The 19547-nt window shown below is 40.5% G+C and overlaps 1 protein-coding gene across 2 annotated transcripts in view; it reads right to left on the bottom strand.

The window, feature by feature from the left end:
* Window positions 1-19547, bottom strand: part of EFCAB6 (EF-hand calcium binding domain 6) — a 308815-nt gene that overhangs the window by 151354 nt on the left and 137914 nt on the right. For both annotated transcript variants that reach the window (XM_033233690.1, XM_033233691.1), the window contains exons 12-16: window positions 16112-16222; window positions 12047-12155; window positions 6347-6514; window positions 1134-1193; window positions 861-1021 (exon numbers count right to left, since the gene is read on the bottom strand). In XM_033233690.1, the coding sequence (XP_033089581.1) occupies window positions 861-1021; window positions 1134-1193; window positions 6347-6514; window positions 12047-12155; window positions 16112-16222 (609 nt within the window). The remainder of the gene's footprint in view (window positions 1-860; window positions 1022-1133; window positions 1194-6346; window positions 6515-12046; window positions 12156-16111; window positions 16223-19547) is intronic.

The raw sequence follows: 19547 nt of genomic DNA, 5'->3' as shown, positions 1-19547 counted from the left end.
CATGGAGGGCCTGGGAACCATCTGCATGGTTCCTAATGGCAATGGGACTGCAAAGTGGTTTTTTGTTTGGTTGGTTGGTTGACTTTTATTTTTGATTTTTGTTTTGAGACAGAGTTTTGCTCTAGCTGCCCAGGCTGGAGTGCAATGGGGTGATCTCGGCTCACTGCAACCTCTGCCTCCCAGGTTCAAGCGATTCTCCTGCCTCAGCCTTCCAAGTAGCTGGGATTACAGGCATGTGCCACCACACCCGGCTTAAGTTTGTATTTTTGGTAGAGATGGGGTTTCTCCATGAGTTGACTGCGTATCATTATATTGCTCGGTTATCAATATTTGATCATTGTGGTTTTAAAAGTACACGAAGCTCTTGCTCTATCAGAAGGCAGCATATTTCACTGTTGCAACTTGCACACACAAAATATCTCCATTCCACAAGAGCTGAGATGAAATCTTTGCATCTTGAACAATATCTTACAAGATATTACTAAAAAATAAAGGAAAGATATTTGCTTGCAAGAAGAAAAAAGAGAGCTCAGGAATCATAGAGCCCCAGGAGGGAACCCAGGCCTCACAACTCACCAGCTGTGCAAATTGGAGTGAGTATTTAACTTCTCCAGACCTCAGTTTCTTTGTCCGTAGAAAGGAATAATGTTAACTACCTTACATGGCTGTGATAAGGACTATATCATATAATGCATGTCAAACTCTTAAGCGATGTCCAGTGCTTAGCAAGGATTCAGTAAATAGCAGTTATTATCAATATTACCTATTAATATTTCAAAAACACACAGAAAAGGTTTAGAATTATGGAACGGGCCTTATGAAAAACATGAGATGAATTAATTTTGTTACAAAAAACTTACTTTATGAAATGTGCATTCGTTAAAAATGGGCAGAAGACGTGCAAGATTTTCTTGAAATTATTTCGGCCAATGAGCCCTGTGTCTCCAAGGTCATATGCGCGTAGCATATTATAAAAAGCATGTAGGTTCCTAGTAATTGTATCATGAACAATTTCTTCCACCTAACATTAAAGAACAAACACATTTCCTAAGCTGTACATCTGTAATCTTTTGTAACAGTAACCTCAAACCATATAGGAAGGCATCTGCACAAAGAAGGCACGTGTTACTTACTGAATCCCAGGCCAGAAGGAAAGGTGTCTTAGTATCTGTACAGGGAGATGTTTTTCTCATCTAATTGGGAAAGAGAAGATATATAAATAAATACCACTCATGAAAGTCATTAGGAGCATTGGAGGCAGGTGGACCTGGACTTGAATCCTAGCTCTGTCCCTAATTAGCCATTAGTGTTGAGACCTTGAACAATGGAGTTTGCACTCTAATACCCATCTGAAAGTAAAGACTGTAACACTTAACTTGAAATACTATGCAGCCATAAAAAAGAATGAGATCAAGTCTTTTGCAGGGACATAGATGGAATGGAGGCCATTATCCTTAGCAAGCTAACACAGCAAGAGAAAACCAAATACCACATGTTCTCACTTATAAGTGGGAGCTAAATGATGAGAACACATGCACACATAGAGGAGAACAATGCACGCTGGGGCCTATTGGAGAACAAGAGAATTTTCACCCTCAGGAGAATGAGGATGGAGGTTGGGAGGGGAGAGAGGATCAGGAAAAACAGAATAACTAATGAATACTAGGCTTAATACCTGGGTGATGAAATAGTCTGTACAATAAACCCCCACGACACAAGTTTAGCTGTGTAGCAAACCCGCACTTGTACCCCTGAACTTAAAATAAAAGTTAAAAAAATAGCATTTAATTTTCACTTAAAGAAAAGTACAATAAACACGAAAAAACCTATCACCTTGAAATGAAATAAATGCAAAGTAGAATAACGAGATGGCATTTTTGCCTACCAGAATGGTGAAAACGCAAAAGTAAGCAAACTGCCTGCACAGGTGGGGGTTTCAGAAATGGTGGGAGTGTAAATTGATCTAACTTTCTGGAAGGTATTTTTGTCTCAAGATACATTTGGATACTATTTGACAATATGATAATTTAGACTCTACAGCGATGAAGGCTGCCGCTGGGGAAGAGAACCAGTAGCTAGGGGCTGGCAGAGAAAAGAAAACTTCCTTTCACTGCATCCCCTCTTGTGTTCTTTGCATTCTGTACTTTATACATATCATCCTTTTTAAAAAATATTAAATTATTAATAGAATAAAACATATTCTTTGACCCAATAATTCCATTTCTTAAAATTTATAACTGAAGAAATAATCATAGAGTGATACAAAAAAGCAAGTGCCAAGATGTTCATTGCAGCGAAATTTTAAAAATAAAAAACAAATGAACATCCAAATTATAACAGTTATTTAGTATCTTTTAAAATTAGATAGCAGGCCGGGCACAGTGACTCAAGCCTGTAATCCAGCACTTTGGGAGGCCGAGGTGGGCGGATCACCCGAGGTCAGGAGTTCAAGACTACCCTGGCCAACATGGTGAAACCCCATCTCTACTAAAAACACAAAAATTAGCTGGGCGTGGTGGTGTGCACCTGTAATCCCAGCTACTCAGGAGGCTGTCACTGGAGAATTGTTTGAACCTAGGAGGCGGAGGTTGCAGTGAGCCAAGGTCATGTTACTGCACTCCAGCCTGGGCAACAGAGTGAGACTCTGTCTCTAAAATAAATAAAATAAAATTAGATGGCAGAACTTTTCATTGACATTAAGTGTTAACAGTATGTTAATAAGTGACAATATAGACTAAAACGTCATTATATGTGGCGTGAACCCAGGAGACGGAGCTTGCAGTGAGCCAAGATCACACCACTGCACTCCAGCCTGGGTGACAGAGTGAGACTCTGTCTCAAAAAAAAAAAAAAACAGCCATTATATTGTCTTGCTTTTAAATAAAATAGCTACAATTCAGAGAAGTGTGTGTCCAAACTCATCAAATTGCATACATTAAATATGTACAGTTTTTAAATATCAATTACACTTCAATAAAGCTGTTTTTAAAAAACAGAAGTATGGGTGTGCATGTATGTGGATATGGAAGAATATGCAGCAAAGTATAACAGTAAATAACAATGTTTTGGTGTTAGAATTAGTGGTGATTTTTATTTTTACCTATTGCACACCTATGTTTTCTAATTTTTCCAATTCCTTCATTCATATTCATTCATTCATTCAATAGATTGTGTGAGTGTGCCTGACATTGCCTATCCCCTATAGTACAATGGGCAGTGATAACAGAAAGGTCTCTGCCTTTGTGGAGACAGGAACACATCAGGCTACAAATGTGACTCTGAGGCTGGGAGGGTCCCTGTGCAGGCTCTGGGGGCGCTGAACTCTGGAGATGGTAACATAGGTCACAAGGAGCTGGAAGGAATCCCAGGTAGCAGATGCAGCGCACGCCAAGGCCTGAGAGGGGCAGCCGGGGAGCCTGAGGAACTGGATGAAGAGGCCTTCCCAGAAAGCCATTGGAAAGGTGAAGGCGTGAAGACAGACATGATCTGTTTTATACTAAACAAAGATCACACCACTTGCCATGTGGAGAAGGGATTGCTTACGTGTCTACATTTTGTTTTTAAAGAAAACAGATTCTTAACATTTTATGCGCATTATCCTGTTAAATTCCCAACAACCTTACAAGGTGGTATCATAATCAACCTGGTTTTACAGGTAAAGAAATGAGTCTTAGAGAGGTAAATTATTTGCCCCAGGTCACAGCTAATAAGAGGTGGAGGCAGGGAGTTGAACGCAGGTGCACAAGCTCCTACCCTGGCCGGCTCCCTCTATTCCCTGGCCACCAGGCTTGATCTGACTCTGAAGCACTGGCAGTAAACTGAGTCAAGGCACATGCTCAGGCATCCATATGCCACATACATGGCATGGGTGCACAGGTTCACATATGCATCTATCACTTATGCGGGACAGGTACGGGGTACAGCCAGCACCAACGGTCAGCCTATTCTGACCCACTGTCTAGCAAAACAGATCACAAGGCCTTTTATGCATAAAGGAATTTTATATACATTATACTAAATTATAGTATATAATATAGTAATGTAGTTGATATATAATATAGCTAATTTGTAATATACTATATATAACTATGTATATATAACTATGTTATTATATATAATATGTGTACATAACATATGCTATAATATAATATAATTATGTAGCATAATTATATAATATAGTATCATATAATTATAATATAGGATTTATTAAGCAATAAAGCAGTGTACAAATGTCTATATATATCCAGATATAGTATATTTATATGATAATTATATTATATATCTGGATATATCTGGATATATAATATACATAATTCAATATTGTTAAATAAAGTATAATATATACAATAATTCCATTTCTAGAAATATATACTAAAGCAATAATCATAAAGTGATACAAAAAAGCAGGTACCAAGATGTAATTAATATAATAATTGTAAAAATATAATATGTAATATATGATGTAATTATAATATATAACCGAATATACAATATGTCTGGATATATGTATCTAGCAATATAAGAATGCCCACACCTTTTGGGCCAGTATTTCCACTTCTCAAATCTATTCTAAGGAAATATTTAGGTATGAATGGAGATCTGTGCACAAAGATGTCCAGCACAATGAAAGGAAGAAGAGAAACAGCCCAGCTGCCCCAGTGACAAGGACGTGCACAGAACACTCTAAGATACCATTGACAATCTTGTTTATGATGAGTTTTTAATGATGTGGGGTGAGGGGGAAAGGCCCATCATATAATGTGAAGCTGAAAAAATGGAATATACAAAGTCATACAAAGAGTGAGTTCAACCATGTAAACAAAAAAATGTGCCCACCCACACACAAAGAGCAGAAGAAAATTTATCACAATTTTAACTGTGTAACTATCTCTGAGTATTGGGATTTGGGATTTTTATCATTATTTTCACCTTTGTAGTTTGGGATATGTTCTAATCTACAAAGAATTTCTGTTACTTGTGTAATCACAAAACATTTGAATAAATCATGTATTATGGCCTATTAAAATTACCTCCAAAATGTTGGTAGAAAATGTCTACATGTACCAAGAGGAGGTAATTTAAATATGACACTTTCGCTCCAATAAACTGTCCCATTTTAAACCAAGAAGTATGCCATAATATCTTCCCAAGACCTTGATGCAAAACCATGACAGATGGAAAGGATTTATTGATGATGAATAAATTGCACTTTGCACAGAAACCATCAGAACAGAATGCAGCTGGCTTCAGCTAAACCATCTTAAAGCTTTCCCCAAAGCCAGGTACCCCATTCAGATCCATTCAGCAGAAACATCACCTTTAGGGAAACAGTGCGTCTCGCGATATTACTGGTTTGAATTTGATTCATAGGGATGCCAACTTCAAAAATCTAAAATTCAAAGCTAATTTGTACCTGTTAAAGGAAGCTTTTTAAAAAAACATTTCAACAAGAATCTTTGAAAGCCTATTGCATGCACTATCTGAAATGAATCTGATAAAGTTCTTAAAATTGTTTTAATGCTAACAGCTATTAAAGTTATAGAAGCATTTCTAATAATAAAACTATCAACTTTTCAGTCAAAAGAAACAAATGCTAAAGGCAAATGCTAGTCACTAAAGGCAATAAGCAGTTATTTTTTTAAAGTTGAACCAACGTAGGGTATGAAACTCTAAAAATATGAATGAGAACCACAGTAGTCACTCACAAATACTCCTTTTAAAGACATGGCTGTGGCTAGGTGCGGTGGCTCATGCCTGTAATCCCTGCACTTTGGGAGGCTGAGGCAGGTGGATCACGAGGTCAGGAGATAAAGGCCAGCCTGGCCAACATGGTGAAACCCTGTCTCTACTAAAAATACAAAAATTACCTGGGCGTGGCGGCACGTGCCTGTAGTCCCAGCTACTCGGGAGCCTGAGGCAGGAGAATTGCTTGAACCCGGGAGGCGGAGGCTGCAGTGAGCCGAGATCATGCGACTGCACTCCAGCCTGGGCAACAGAGCAAGACTCCATCTCAAGAAAGAAACAAGAACAACACTAAATAAATAAATAAGACATGGCTGCAAGAGGAGTGCTGTCGAGGTGGTACCAGTTACATCCTGTATATAAAGGGCTCTTGTTCAGGGATGGGTTTTCAGAAATGTCCACTACCATCCTTTTTTAAGATTCAGAAAGTAAACGTTAAAATCAAACAATGCTTGAACACTGGACCCTTACTTGAAATGACTGAGTTGAAAACTGGGAAGTCGTTAATTTATTTAAACCATATTTCACCTGCATCTCTTATTAGGCATACTGACATTTCCTGGCAGAAAGAGAAAACCAAACAGGAAGTTGTTACAAAACTCACCCTAGAGTTCTTTTCAACCAGATCAATAAACACGCTGATGTTGACCACTCCAGTGTTCCCAGGGTCAAGCGTTTGCATTAGTTCTTTGAATTCTGAATCGCTTAGTTTTACAGCCACGCAATTTAGAATATGTCGAAATTCTTCCCTTGTTATTGGTCCATTGGGTTTCTGAGCATCAGAGTATATATAACAGAATTTTTGAAAAAAGGAAAAGGAAGAAAAAGTATTATGTATGTTTAGCATCATTTAATAAAGAGCGAGCTTTGGCCATATAGAATTATGATTGGAAACGCAAATACATCAATCGATGATCCTTATATAACACGAGCAGCGTGTGTGTAGGGGGGATGCTAGAACTTTCCAGGTGCAGTTCCTACAATGTTCTCTATCAGGACATGGCTTTGGGTGAGCAGTGAGGCCCATTTCTCATGCTCAGGCTGACTGCCTTCCCCAGAGGCTTGAACAGCTCCTATCCCACCTGAGAGCTGGGGGTTCAACCGCATGGGGCACAACACTTCCCAGCAGTTCAATTACAGTTTGCCAATTTAGTAAGAATAAATTGTACTTGTTTCTCCACCAACAGTCTCATCCATTACATAAATGGAAAATTACTTTGCTAGAAAAATTTCAGCCATGCTGCATAAAGAAAACATATTATGAGCAAAATACAGTGAGAAAAACATTTCTTCCCCCAGAAAATTTATCAATAAGTAGACTGAATTCCAAAATTGAGAGATATTGTTTACTAGAAAGACAGGGTAAATAAAGAACCCTCACCTCACATGGAGACATAGTGAATAGTAACGTGACAAAAGGATTCATTAAGTAAGCAATAAAGCAGTGTGCAAATGTCAACTATTATCTGGGGGTCCAAAATCTGAAAAGAATATAAAGTTCTCTTGAGGGGTAACCTAAGTACTTCAGGGGATATATGCATGCTTACCATTTGGTTTGGGAGTCATAATCAATTCTTTAATGCCTAAATAGAAATCACTGACAGCTAATTTTTTAAGTGACTTTAATAAATTTATAGCACTGTGTAACCATCACCACTAATTCTAGAATATTTTCAGCACCCCCAAAATAAACCTCGTGCATATTTGCAGTCACTCCCCATGTCCAGCCCCAACCTAAGGCAATGACTTCATTTTCTGTCTCAGATATTTGCCTTTTTCTGGATATTTCATGTAAATAGAATCATAAATACATGGTTTCCTGCATCTGGCTTCTTTCTCCTAACATAGTGTTTTTGAGGATCATCCATGTTGTAGCATGTATCAGTATTTTGCTCCTTTTTATTCCTGACTGAGCATTACATTGCCAGATTTTGTTTATCTTGTCACAAGTTGATAGACAGTTGGATTGTTTCTGGTTTGGAAATTATAAATAATGTTGTTAAGAACGTTTGCACACAAGTCTTTGTGTGGACATGCTTTCATTTCTCTTGGGCAGATACCTAGGAGTGGAATTGCTGGGTTATATAAGTCACATTTAATTTTTACAGAAACTGCCACGCTGTTTTCCACAGTGGCTGTGACATTTCGCATTTTCACGAGCAGTATATGAGAGTTCCAGTATCTCCACACATCCTTGTCAACACTTATTATTGTCTGTCTTTTTCATTATAGCCATCTTAGAGGGTGAGAAGTGGTATCTTGTGGCTTTGAGCTTCTCTAGTAACCATGCTGTCAAGTATCTTTTCATGGGTTCATAAAAGATTTTACTGGTTGTTCATAGATCTTCTTGGGTAAAATGCCTATTAATATATTTTACCCATTTAAAAAATTAGGTTGTCTTCTTATTGAGTTCTAAAAGTACTTGTATATTCTAGATATAAGTCCTTTACCAGATATATGATTTGCATATATCTTCTCCCAGTCTGTGGCTTGTCTTCTCACTTTCTCAGAGGTATCTTTTGAAGCATGAAATTTAATTTTGATAAAGTCCAAAGCATCAATTTGTTTCTTTTACGGGTTATACTTTGGTGTCATTAAGAAATGTTTGCCTAACACAAGGTTACAAAGATTTATGTATTTTTTCTTCTAAGAGTTTTATCAGTTTACCTTTTATATTTAGATCTACTTGTGTATGGTGTAAGGTAAGGGACTGAATTCATCTTTTTGCTTATGGATATCCAACTGTCCTCTTAACATTTTAACACATAGTTTCCTTTCCCCCACTGAATTTGTCAAAAATAAATGGACCATAAATGTAAGGGTTTATTTATGAACTCTCAACTCTGTTCCATTGACCTATATGTTGGTCTTCAAACCAGTATCACACAGTCTTTACTACTATAGCTTTGCACTAAGATTCAAACTCTGGAAGTGTAAGTATTCTAACTCTGTTCTTCTTTTCCAAGACCATTTTGGCTGTTCTTCCACTGTGTATTTCCATACGAATTTTTAGTTTTTCAAAAGCAAAAAAAAAAAAAAGCCAGCTGGGATGTTGATAGGGTTTGCACTGAATCTACAAGGCAATTTGCAGAAAACTGTCATCTTCATAATACTGTCTCCAATCTATAAATATGGAATGTATTTTTATTTATTTACATATTCTTTGCTTTCCTTTAACAATAGTTTGTAATTTTCAATGTACAAATCTGGCACTTCTTTTGATAAATTTATTCCTAGCTATTGTATTCTTTTTGATGCTATTGTGAATGGAATTGCTTTCAGAAGTTCCTTTTCAGACTGTTCACAGCTAGTTTATAGAAATATAACTGATTTTTGTATGTTAATCTTATATTTCTGCAGTCTCATAAATTCATTTATTAGTTCTAGCAATATGTGTACGCACACACGCACAAATTCCTTAGAATTTTCCACACACAAGATTGTATCGTCTGTGAACAAAGACCGTTTTACTTCTTCCTTTCCAATCTTGATGCCTTTTATTTCTTTTTCTTTCCTGATTGGACTGTCCAGAACTCTAGCAGAGTGTTGACTAGAAGCAGCAAGAGCTGACATTCTTGTGCTGTTCCTGATCTTAGCAGGAAGGTGTTCAGTCTTTTACCATTAACTATGCTGCTGGCTATCGGTTTGTTGTAAATTCCCTTTATCAGGTGAAGGTATGTCTCTTCTGTTCTAATTTGTGGTAAGTTATTATCATAAACAGGTGTTAGATTTTTCAAATACTGTTTTTGCATCTATTGAGACAATCATATAGTTTTGTTCCTCACTCTATTAATGCTGCATATGATATTAATTTTGGGGGAAGTTAAACCAACTTTGCAATCCTGGGATAAATCCCATGTGGTCACAGCACTTAAGCCTTGTTATGTGTTGATGATTTCGGTTTGCTAATATTTTGTTGAGAATTTTTGCAACTATAGTCACAAAGGATATTGGTCTGTGGTTCTTTTCTTGTGATGCCTTTGCTTGGTTTTGGTATCAGGGTAATACTGGCCTCAGAGAATGATTCTGGAAGTGTTCCTTCCTCCTCTATTTTCTGAAAGTTTGTGAAGGAATGGCATGATTTTTGTAAGCAATCATTGTAGTCTTCAACGTGGAGAATTTGCACATTTTTGTAAGACATATTTCTAGGTACTTGATTTTTTTAAAATGTTATTAGAAATAATATTTTAAAAACTCATCTTTTTCTAATTGTTTATTGCAGTTTATTGAAATATTGTTGGTCTTTGTGTATTGACCTTGTATCCACTGACTTTCTAAATTCTATTATTAATTCTAATGTCTGGGAGGATTCTATTGGACTTCCTACTAACAAAATCATGTCAGCTACAAATAATAACTTCAAGACTAGGTAAAAAGGCAGGATGCAAATTACTTCTGGATGAGTGATAAGAAGTGAGCCACACCTGATTTAAATGTAAGTGATCATAGCAGCTGGGTCCACTTGCAGAGCTGGTGGCAGCGTTTGGAGGCAGCACACATAGCAAATGGGATGCATGCCTGGGCGTGGATCTAAAGCAGTCTTTCTTCTAAACATTTTGCATCCCTCTCTATAGCAGTAGAGAGATCTGTTTCCCGCGACTGCCCTGAGCAGCCAGGCAAAATGCCCAGCCCTGCCCACTGCTGGCTCCCACCCTTGTTCTCCTTCTTACCCAGTCCCCTCCGTGGTGGGGTGCATGGTGGCGGGATGGGAGGAGAGGGGAATCTCACTCTGAAATCATGCACTATGTAACTGTCAGGCATCTGATTGTTAATGCCATGATGTGATACCCCAGAGTGTGAACTCATCGGCAAGGACTTAGCATTAATCATCTGTGTGCTTAGCCTAAGTGCCCAGCACGGGGGCCCAGCATGGACTATGTACTCAATTCTTAAGCTACACTGTCTGTTTATTGATCTCAAGTTGAATACCACAACAATGACTTTTAAATAGTCCAACAGTTGGAGTGATTAGCATTATTGTATAGTCCTCCATGAAAGGAAATGAAGGTTTCCCTATTTTTAATTAAATTACTTCTTCAGTATACCATTAGAACCTGAGTTGGGGGGGTGGGGATAACACACAAAGGCTCGTTTATCTTTTTCCAGGCGGCTCAGCTGGCAGGGTCCCGGGCAGCCATGCCCAGTGCTGGAGTGTGGCTGCTCTAGAGCCTGGCAGCCTCCAACACCACTATCTGGGTAGCCTCAAGTGGGCTACTTAGCACAGAGGCCTCCTTTCCTCATCTGTCAGATGGAGATAATAATCATGTTTGCCTCACTGAGGTGTGAAGTGGATTTAGTGAGTGTATACACTCCTGAATCACTTAAGACTGTGCCTGGCACAAAGTAAGTACTCAACATTATTGCTCATTCAGAGAGACCAAGTCACATAGGCCTAAAGATTCATTCAAAGAACCCCGTGTTCCTGAATCCATACTGTGCTTGGAAACCCCATGCAATGGCATATTCCAGTATGGCGGACACAGGCGCTGGTGTCTCCACAGACGGCAACCCACAAACCTGGAGACCACCCCCAGGCAGTGCTGGCTTCTCTCTGGGGCACCACCCTCACGCTCCAAGACGTTCCCTCCACAGCAGGTTCTCGGAGGGTGATGCTGAGCTAGGGACGCCTTTGGCCTCTGAAATCATTTGTACACAGTCCTGTGTGAGTCTCAGATACAGTAATTCACTCTACTTCTCACTGTTTACTAGAGCTTCAATTACCGAATGTGCTTAGTAAATGTGGCGTATCAAAAGGATCCAAACGCTGCTTTCTAAAACGATATTAAAGTGAGACAGGAGCTAATGGTGAACGTGAGAAAAAGCAGGTTGCAAATTCATGAATTAGCCTCTCTTTATAGTACAATTTAAAAAAATTAAGTAGGCTATCTTGGCACGAAGAAAATGCTCCTGTTTTGGGCAGTAAGTTGGTTATGAACTGATCAACTCTGGGTTAGGGTGGGGAAGTATCACCAGGTCGGGACTGTTTGTTAATGAAACAGTGAATGATGATGAGTCACTACAACCATTACGATCTTGCCACACATTGTTCCCATCACAATTGGCACTTATCTTACTGTGTTGCAATTAATTTTCCATCAGCTGTCCTTGCAACTAGACTCCACTCTTGAGGTTGGGGCTTCTATCTCTAAGTGCTCAGAACAATTCCCAGCATGTAACTGGGGCTCAAGAAGTGTTTGTTGGATGGATACATGAACCAATATGGAGTTGTTATTGGTCTCGTTCTCAGTGTTTGCATTCTTAGAAACAATGAGTGTTTCACAAGAGAAGGCTTTCAAAATCTTACGGTGTTGATTATCAATAATGCTTTCTTCAGTGATGTAAAGCGGTCTTCAGTGTGTCTGAATAACTTTGTGATGATGTTTTCCTTGTGAGATTCATTTCTAGAGTTGATGCTACAAAATGATTAGGAGAAAAGCAGGAACAAGATTATATTCTTGAACTTTGTTCTTTCTTAATGCAAGAAAGGAGCACCCTCACCACAATACAATAGTGCTTTATTTGTGGGTGGTTATTTATCCTGACAGTGTGCTGCATTTGTGGGGCTCATCTGAACCTCAGTTACTGTGAGCAGAGAGATGCCACGAATTGCAGGGCGAGCCTTGCTGGACCATCTCCTCTCCCCAGGAGACCAACTAATCAGCCATCTTGCACACCTGTGGTTTTGGTCTCAAACAAGATCAGTAAAGGGACTGTGGACCAGTGCTGAGCCCTCAGTGGCTGGGAAGCTGGAAGCCCTCTCTCCTGTGTGGGCAGCACATTGTAGCTGTCTCATGCACATGATAACTGAGGGCACAAATTCTGTGTTTAGAACTACAAGGACAGCAGCCTTCTCAGCCTCTCCCTTTCCACTGACAATGACCACGACTCCCTACGTTGCCAGAGCCCCCTTTCCCTCTATGGCCTCTTTCATCCATGAGCTTGGGGCCCATCAGTGTACATGTGTGCTCTGAAGGCCATGACTACCCTCTCTGGAGACCAAAACCAAGTTCAATGTGGACTTTGCTCAGAAAGGGAGACTGTCAGAATCTCATCACAATATACCATTGGGTGCTTCTCTTTTCTGATGTTCTACTAGACTATCGTGCCTTTCCTGCGAAACAATGAATGACAGTCAGTTTACCTGTGAAACCATTCTCAGATTTGTTTGGGAGTTTTTGTTGCTGCATCTATACAGCCATCTTAGCTTCTTCTGTTAGTGCAGAAACAATAAGCCTATGCCTACCACCACTTTTCAGAAACATATGCTGGCTTCCTGAGTCTAAGTTCTTCACATGACTTGTTGGAAGCTCGTTTTTCTACAGACCGTCAGCACCGGCATGAACAGATGCTTTTTTACAGCAGATTTTGTCCACTGGATATCCCTGACATAGGGGCTGGAGAGCTCTTTGTTGTGAGGACTCACTGCAGAGTGTTGAGCAGTATGCCTGGCCTCTACCCACTAGATATCAGTGCAGGTTTGGATCTTAATCCTGAAAGATGCAATCCCAAATGCCATAATTCCAAATGTTGAAATCCCAAAAGATCAAAATCTCTAAATTCTAAAGCCCCTAATGCCTAAAATCACAAAAATCACAATCCCAAAAGATTACAATCCCAAAAGCCAAATTCTAGGCAAGGGATTTGTGTGTTTTCAGTTGTACACAGCATAGTTGCATCATGTGAGGTGGAACTAAGACCTTGCTATTGTTGTTATTTGGAAATTAAGTATGGTTTAAGGAGATGCCTGTGGGTACCAAGTTGCCGAGAGTAGATTTGTGAACTTAATTTCAGGTGTCAACTTGACCGGATGAAGGCATACCTGGAAACCTGGTAAAGCACTGTGTTGGGTGTGCCCACAAGGGTGTTTCTGGAGATTAGTGTGTGGGTCTCAGTGGGCAGGGAGGGTGTGGGGGGAAGATGTGCCCTCAGTGTTGGCGAGCACCATCCAATCAGCTGGGAGCCCAGAGAGAACACAGCTCTCTCTCTCTCAGAAATGGGACATTCTCTGCCGCTGCCTTGGACATTGGAAATCTGACTCCACAAAAGTGCATTATCACAGTGTTGCCTTTGTGTGTGAGCATTGTATGTGTTACGTAAAAACACTGAAACTCGCCCAATATATGAAGAGATGTCATTTTTGTTCACTGCGTTTGTAAAAGATAAAATTTTTCAAGATCTTGGCTCTTTGGACGACTGCACAGGCAGTGGTGACCCACGCGGATTTTGATTGATCTTGCAAAAGACTTAGGTTGTCTGTCACGGTATTCTGAATGAAACTGGGTGCATGCAATTGCCCACCATAGTGATATGCATGTATATATTTCATTTTTTGACCTATTTCTTTAGGAATATGGTTCATGGTTAATCTGCTCATAAGTGTCACACCTATGTGATGGTCACTAGTATATCTGAGTGTTTATGCTTGAAAAATGGTGTCATTATTGTCTATTTTTTGTGTAAAGTGGTCTCTGAAGTGTTCTATTGTGTTTTTATGTTTCTCAAATAAATCCCCTTTTGAAAATGTAAATAAATATCTTTAAAACAATTTTTCTTTTTTGAGACGAAGTTTCGCTCTTGTTGCCCAGGCTGGAGTGCAATGGTGAGATCTTGGCTCATTGCAAACCTCTGCTTCCCAGGTTCAAGCGATTCTCCTGCCTCAGCCTCCCGAGTAGCTGGGATTACAGGCGTGCACCACCACGCCCGGCTAATTTTGTATTTTAGTAGAGATGGGGTTTCTCCATGTTGGTCAGGCTGATCTCGAACTCCTGACCTCAGGTGATCCGCCCGCCTCGGCCTCCCAACATGCTGGGATTACAGGCGTGAGCCACCGCACCCAGCCTAAAGAATTTTTAAATTATTTTTTCCAGAATTGTATTTTCACGATTTTGATGTTCTGAGGCTTCAACCTTAAGGATGATGGCATTTGTGTCTTTTGGGGTTATGATCAGCTCCCATTAGTAGCTTCCCCACCCTCAGTGTGACAACCAAAAATATCCGTGACATTGCCAGATAGCTCCTGGGAGGAAAAATAGTCCCCATTTGAGAACCACTGTTTTAAAGTAAATAAAACTTTAAGTTTAATTCTGACAGCCCCTCTAGACAACGTGCTATCAGATAAGAAAATCATAAAGAAACAGAAGTAACTTCATGTAAGGGATGAACTCAGAGGCTGCAGCTCTGGAGCAGAGAGGGAGGCTATGATTACCTGCAAGACTGCTAACAGGGGCAGTTCATTAAATATTCATAAATCCCCGAGACAGGGACGGGACCCACGAAATAGGAATTAACTCCATGGTATATATATATATATATATATATATTTTTTTTTTTTTTTTTTTGAGACGGAGTCTCGCTCTAGCCGGGGCTGGAGTGCAGTGGCCGGATCTCAGCTCACTGCAAGCTCCGCCTCCCGGGTTTATGCCATTCTCCTGCCTCAGCCTCCCGAGTAGCTGGGACTACAGGCGCCCGCCACCTCGCCCGGCTAGTTTTTTGTATTTTTTAGTAGAGACGGGGTTTCACCATGTTAGCCAGGGTGGTCTCGATCTCCTGACCTCGTGATCCGCCCGTCTCGGCCTCCCAAAGTGCTGGGATTACAGGCTTGAGCCACCGTGCCCGACCTCCATGGTATATTTTACTTTACAGTAGAGCACAGCACTTTCAATGAACGTGCCGATATTATAAAGCCTGTTTTTTTTTTTTTTCTTAAAGATTCATATAGGGCAATGAATACAGGATACACATCAACATAAAATACTTCTCAGAGCAAAAAGCTGAATTCTAACATTTCATAGTATTAAACATTTTTAGAAACATTTTTGGGCTCCCACCACAATAGATGTGGTATTGCAAATCTGAGGTTATAATAGATATTAAAATGAAAACAGAAATAATGACAGAGAAATAATCTCCGTGACCCCTGATAGCTGGGCCACGCAGACAGTGGCTGGAAAACAAATGAACATATATTGTTCCTTTCCATGTAACACCTAACAAATACACGTGTATATACAATGTTACAAGGATATGCTTAGAGCTGGGGGGCAGTGGCGGCCCGTGCGCCTGGAGCCTTTGTGGCCCATAGCTGCCTCCACCACACTCTAAGCAGGTGATCGAGTTAAGATTGCATCATCTTATGCTTCTCATCTAGAAACTGAAATAATAATTATACCAACCTTATAGTTTAAGGCAGTTTTAAATATGAAAAATTTGTAAACGGTAAATCACTACATAAAAGTTGCCAATTATTCAATGGAGACTAATCGATCATTCAATCAATGCAAAAAAAGGAACACATATTCTCTGATCTTTTACATAATATGATACGTGTAACTAAAATTTGTTCCTTTTTTTTTTCTTTTTTTTTACATACCTATTTCTCTTTGTCAGGGGACCTTTATTGGTAATTTCCAACCCCCGAGGCTCATGAAATGATGTTAGAAATTTCTTCCAGTTGATTTTAGTGGTGGCTTTAAGTCCAAATCTGTATTTAAAAATAACAAAAACATTACTTTCAACATTTTTTCTATAACACTGCATGGATTAGGTACTTAATGTTGAACTGAAAATGGCAGCAATGCATGTATATGAAGTTTCAAATCTAATGTAAACAAAATCACTTAGTAAAATAGTACTATGAATTGATTTTTTAAAGCAAGGAAAAATCAAACTGGTATTAGATCTACATGTCTCTAAATGGTAGCATACACTGAAGGAAGAATCTAAGGGATTTGATTAAAATAATAATGTCCATAAAATAATTCTTTCAAATTCATCATTTCAAGAGCCTCTATGTTGGGGCGGGGAGGACAATGGCTACCATGGGGTCCACCCTCTCATCCTGAGCCTCTGTGACTACGTTCTTGCCCCAGCAAAGGAACATGGTAGATATGATGGAGGGCAGATCTGGAGATGGAGCGACTCTCCTGGTTTATCCAGGTGGGCCCACTCTAATCCCATACATTCTTAAAATTGGAGAGCTTTTCCTAGCTGCAGCCATCAGAAGACGTGAGGACAGAAGGGCAGAGGTGTGAAGCTGGTGGCTTTGAAAGACAGAGGAAGGGGCTGTGAACCAACAAATGCAGGTGGCTTCTAGAAGCTGGAAAAAGCAAGAAATGAATTTGCCCCCAGATTCCCCAGAAGGAAAAAAGCCCCACTGATTCCTTGATTCTAGCCCAGTGAGACCCATGTTGGGCTTCAACCTACCAAACATGAAGATAAAACATGTGTTGTTATAAGCCACTAGGCTTGTGTACTTTGTTATGGCAGCAATAGAAAGTCAGTACAGATTTAAAGTCTTAGCAAGAATAATTGGAAAATTGTTCAAAAACACGTTTCCAAAGTAAATATGGTCCCATGATTCAGAGTCCAATAATTTCAGAGTTATAAGATGTCTGTGGGAGCAACCTGATGTGAGCATGGGTTTCAGAAAGACCAGAGTAGCTGCTCCTGCACTCCCTACTGACGTGACCTCAGACACGCCGCTCACTATGCTGATTCTGTATTCCTCTCATCTGGAACATGAGAATAACACCACCTACTGGGAGGGTTGTGATAAGGATTAGAGCTAACAGGTCAAAAAGCCTCGGTTACAGGCTGGAAAACCAGCAAGCGTCCCATCACATACACTGACCTGTGTCACATACACCTTCTGTGACTTACACACTAAACCATACCTATCCTTCCCTAACAGGATGGCAAAAAGTAGTTTGGGCAGAGTTCCTTAGATAATCAATATGAGATCTCAAAGTGGGCATGAAACAGACTGCCCTGTTTTGATTGCTAAAAATTAATGGCTGAGAGCAAACTGGTTAGACAAACAAATTCTTTATCTCTATCTGGGGTATTAAAAAATCCAGATAATAGAGGATAAAAGAGTGAATTTGGGGAGAAAATCTTTTGGTGTACTTGAGTCCCAATCCCAGCACAAAAGAGAGAGTGAAGGATGCCTACTCCTCACCGGAAGCCTTGTCAAAAGAGCTGGTTCCACTCAGGGAGCTTGACTCCCATCCCCTGCAATTGCAGGTGGGATGTATCGGTGTCTGAGTCCCAGCTAGAAACCTAGCAGGTGAGAGATGAGCTGGCTAGCCATTGGGAACAAAAAGTTTTGGCGGGCGGGGGTGGGTGGTTGGTTGGCTTGCTCTATCAGAGTCATCAGGAAAGTAACTGCTGAGAGTTTCATGGGCATCAGACGTGGGCCACGTGAGGGAAAGTGGGACACATGAGGGAGAGCATGTGCATGCACAAACACAGAGCGGCATCTTCGTCCTTGCCCAAGAAAGCCACCTGGAGAAATGAACACGCCTTAATAGAGAAGGCTTGCTTTCTCTCTTCCCAGATTCCCAGAGGCTGAGAAGGAAACAGGCAATCAGCGGGCGAGGCTAGAGATGCATCTGCCTTCATCAAATGTGAAATCCAAAACCCATCAACAGCGCTCATGATGGCAAACACCTTGAACACTTGATCAGCCCCGAGAACGCAGCTTCAAGCTCACAGCAGTGCCAGTCACATGAGAACTTTCAGCCTCCCCTTTTGCTCCTCTCCTTCCTCTGTGCATTTCAATTCCTAGAGCAGGCAGAAACTTAGTTTACAAAATGAGGAAAGAAGAGAAGTGCAAAGTGGGGAAAAGGTGAAGCTGCCATCATGCCGCCTGTACTCGTGCCTGTAACAGGCCCTAACAGGGAGGAAATGCAATTCATGTTTGAATCAAGCTTACATGTTTGACAGCTGTGTGAGATTGGCAGTTGCATGACTAAACTGAGGCTCTTTCTATGATCCAAGACAAACCTGGAAGCAAGATCTGCTCATGTTTTTATCTAGGGGCAAAATAACTAATCCAATTGAGTAAATTCAAAGGGGCAGGGGGAAACAAAATTAAGTAGCTGTAAGATGACACTCCATGAGTCTGCCTAGTTCAACTTAGGTTACAGATCCACCCAGCCAGATATCCATCCATTCATACATCCACATATCTACCAAGCTTCACTTAAATTATTGCAATAATCTCCTAATGGGTCTTCTTGGGCCTACTCTTGACTTCCTCCAATATATTTCTGTACTTCTACCAGCCTGATGTTTTAAAAATGCAATTCCAGCTGGGCGTGGTGGCTCATACCTGTAATCCCAGCACTTTGGGAGGCCGAGGCGAGAGGATCACGAGGTCAGGAGATTGAGACCATCCTGGCTGTCATGGTGAAACTCTGTCTCTACTAAAAATACAAAAAATTAGCCGGCGTGGTGGGGGGCACCTGTGGTCCCAGCAACTTGGGAAGCTGAGGCAGGAGAATGGCGTGAACCCAGAAGGTAGACTTTGCAGTGAGCTGAGATCCCACCACTGCACTCCAGCCTGGGCGACAGAGCGAGACTCCATCTCAAAAAAATAATAATAATAAAATAAAAATAAATAAATAATAAAAATGCAAATCCCGGCCGGGCGCGGTAGTTCACGCCTGTAATCCCAGCACTTTAGGAGGCCGAGGCAGGTGGATCATGAGGTCAGCAGATCGAGACCATTCTGGCTAACATGGTGAAACCCTGTCTCTACTAAAAATACAAAAAAAAAAAAAACCTAGCTGAACATGGTGGTGGGCACCTGTAGTCCCAGCTATTCGGGAGGCTGAGGCGGGAGAATGGCGTGAACCCAGGAGGCAGGGCTTGCAGTGAGCCAAGATCGCGTCACTGCACTCCAGCTTGGGCGACAGAGGAAGACTCTGTCTAGAAAAAAAAAAAAAATGCAAATCTGACCAGATTACAGTCTTGCTTAAAATCTTTCCATGACTTCCCACTGCTCTTAGGATAAAAATGACGCT

The sequence above is a fragment of the Trachypithecus francoisi genome, unplaced genomic scaffold, assembly GCF_009764315.1.
Source record: "Trachypithecus francoisi isolate TF-2019V2 unplaced genomic scaffold, Tfra_2.0 Lachesis_group14, whole genome shotgun sequence".
NCBI lineage: Eukaryota > Metazoa > Chordata > Mammalia > Primates > Cercopithecidae > Trachypithecus > Trachypithecus francoisi.
This window is presented reverse-complemented; position numbering and strand designations above follow the sequence as displayed.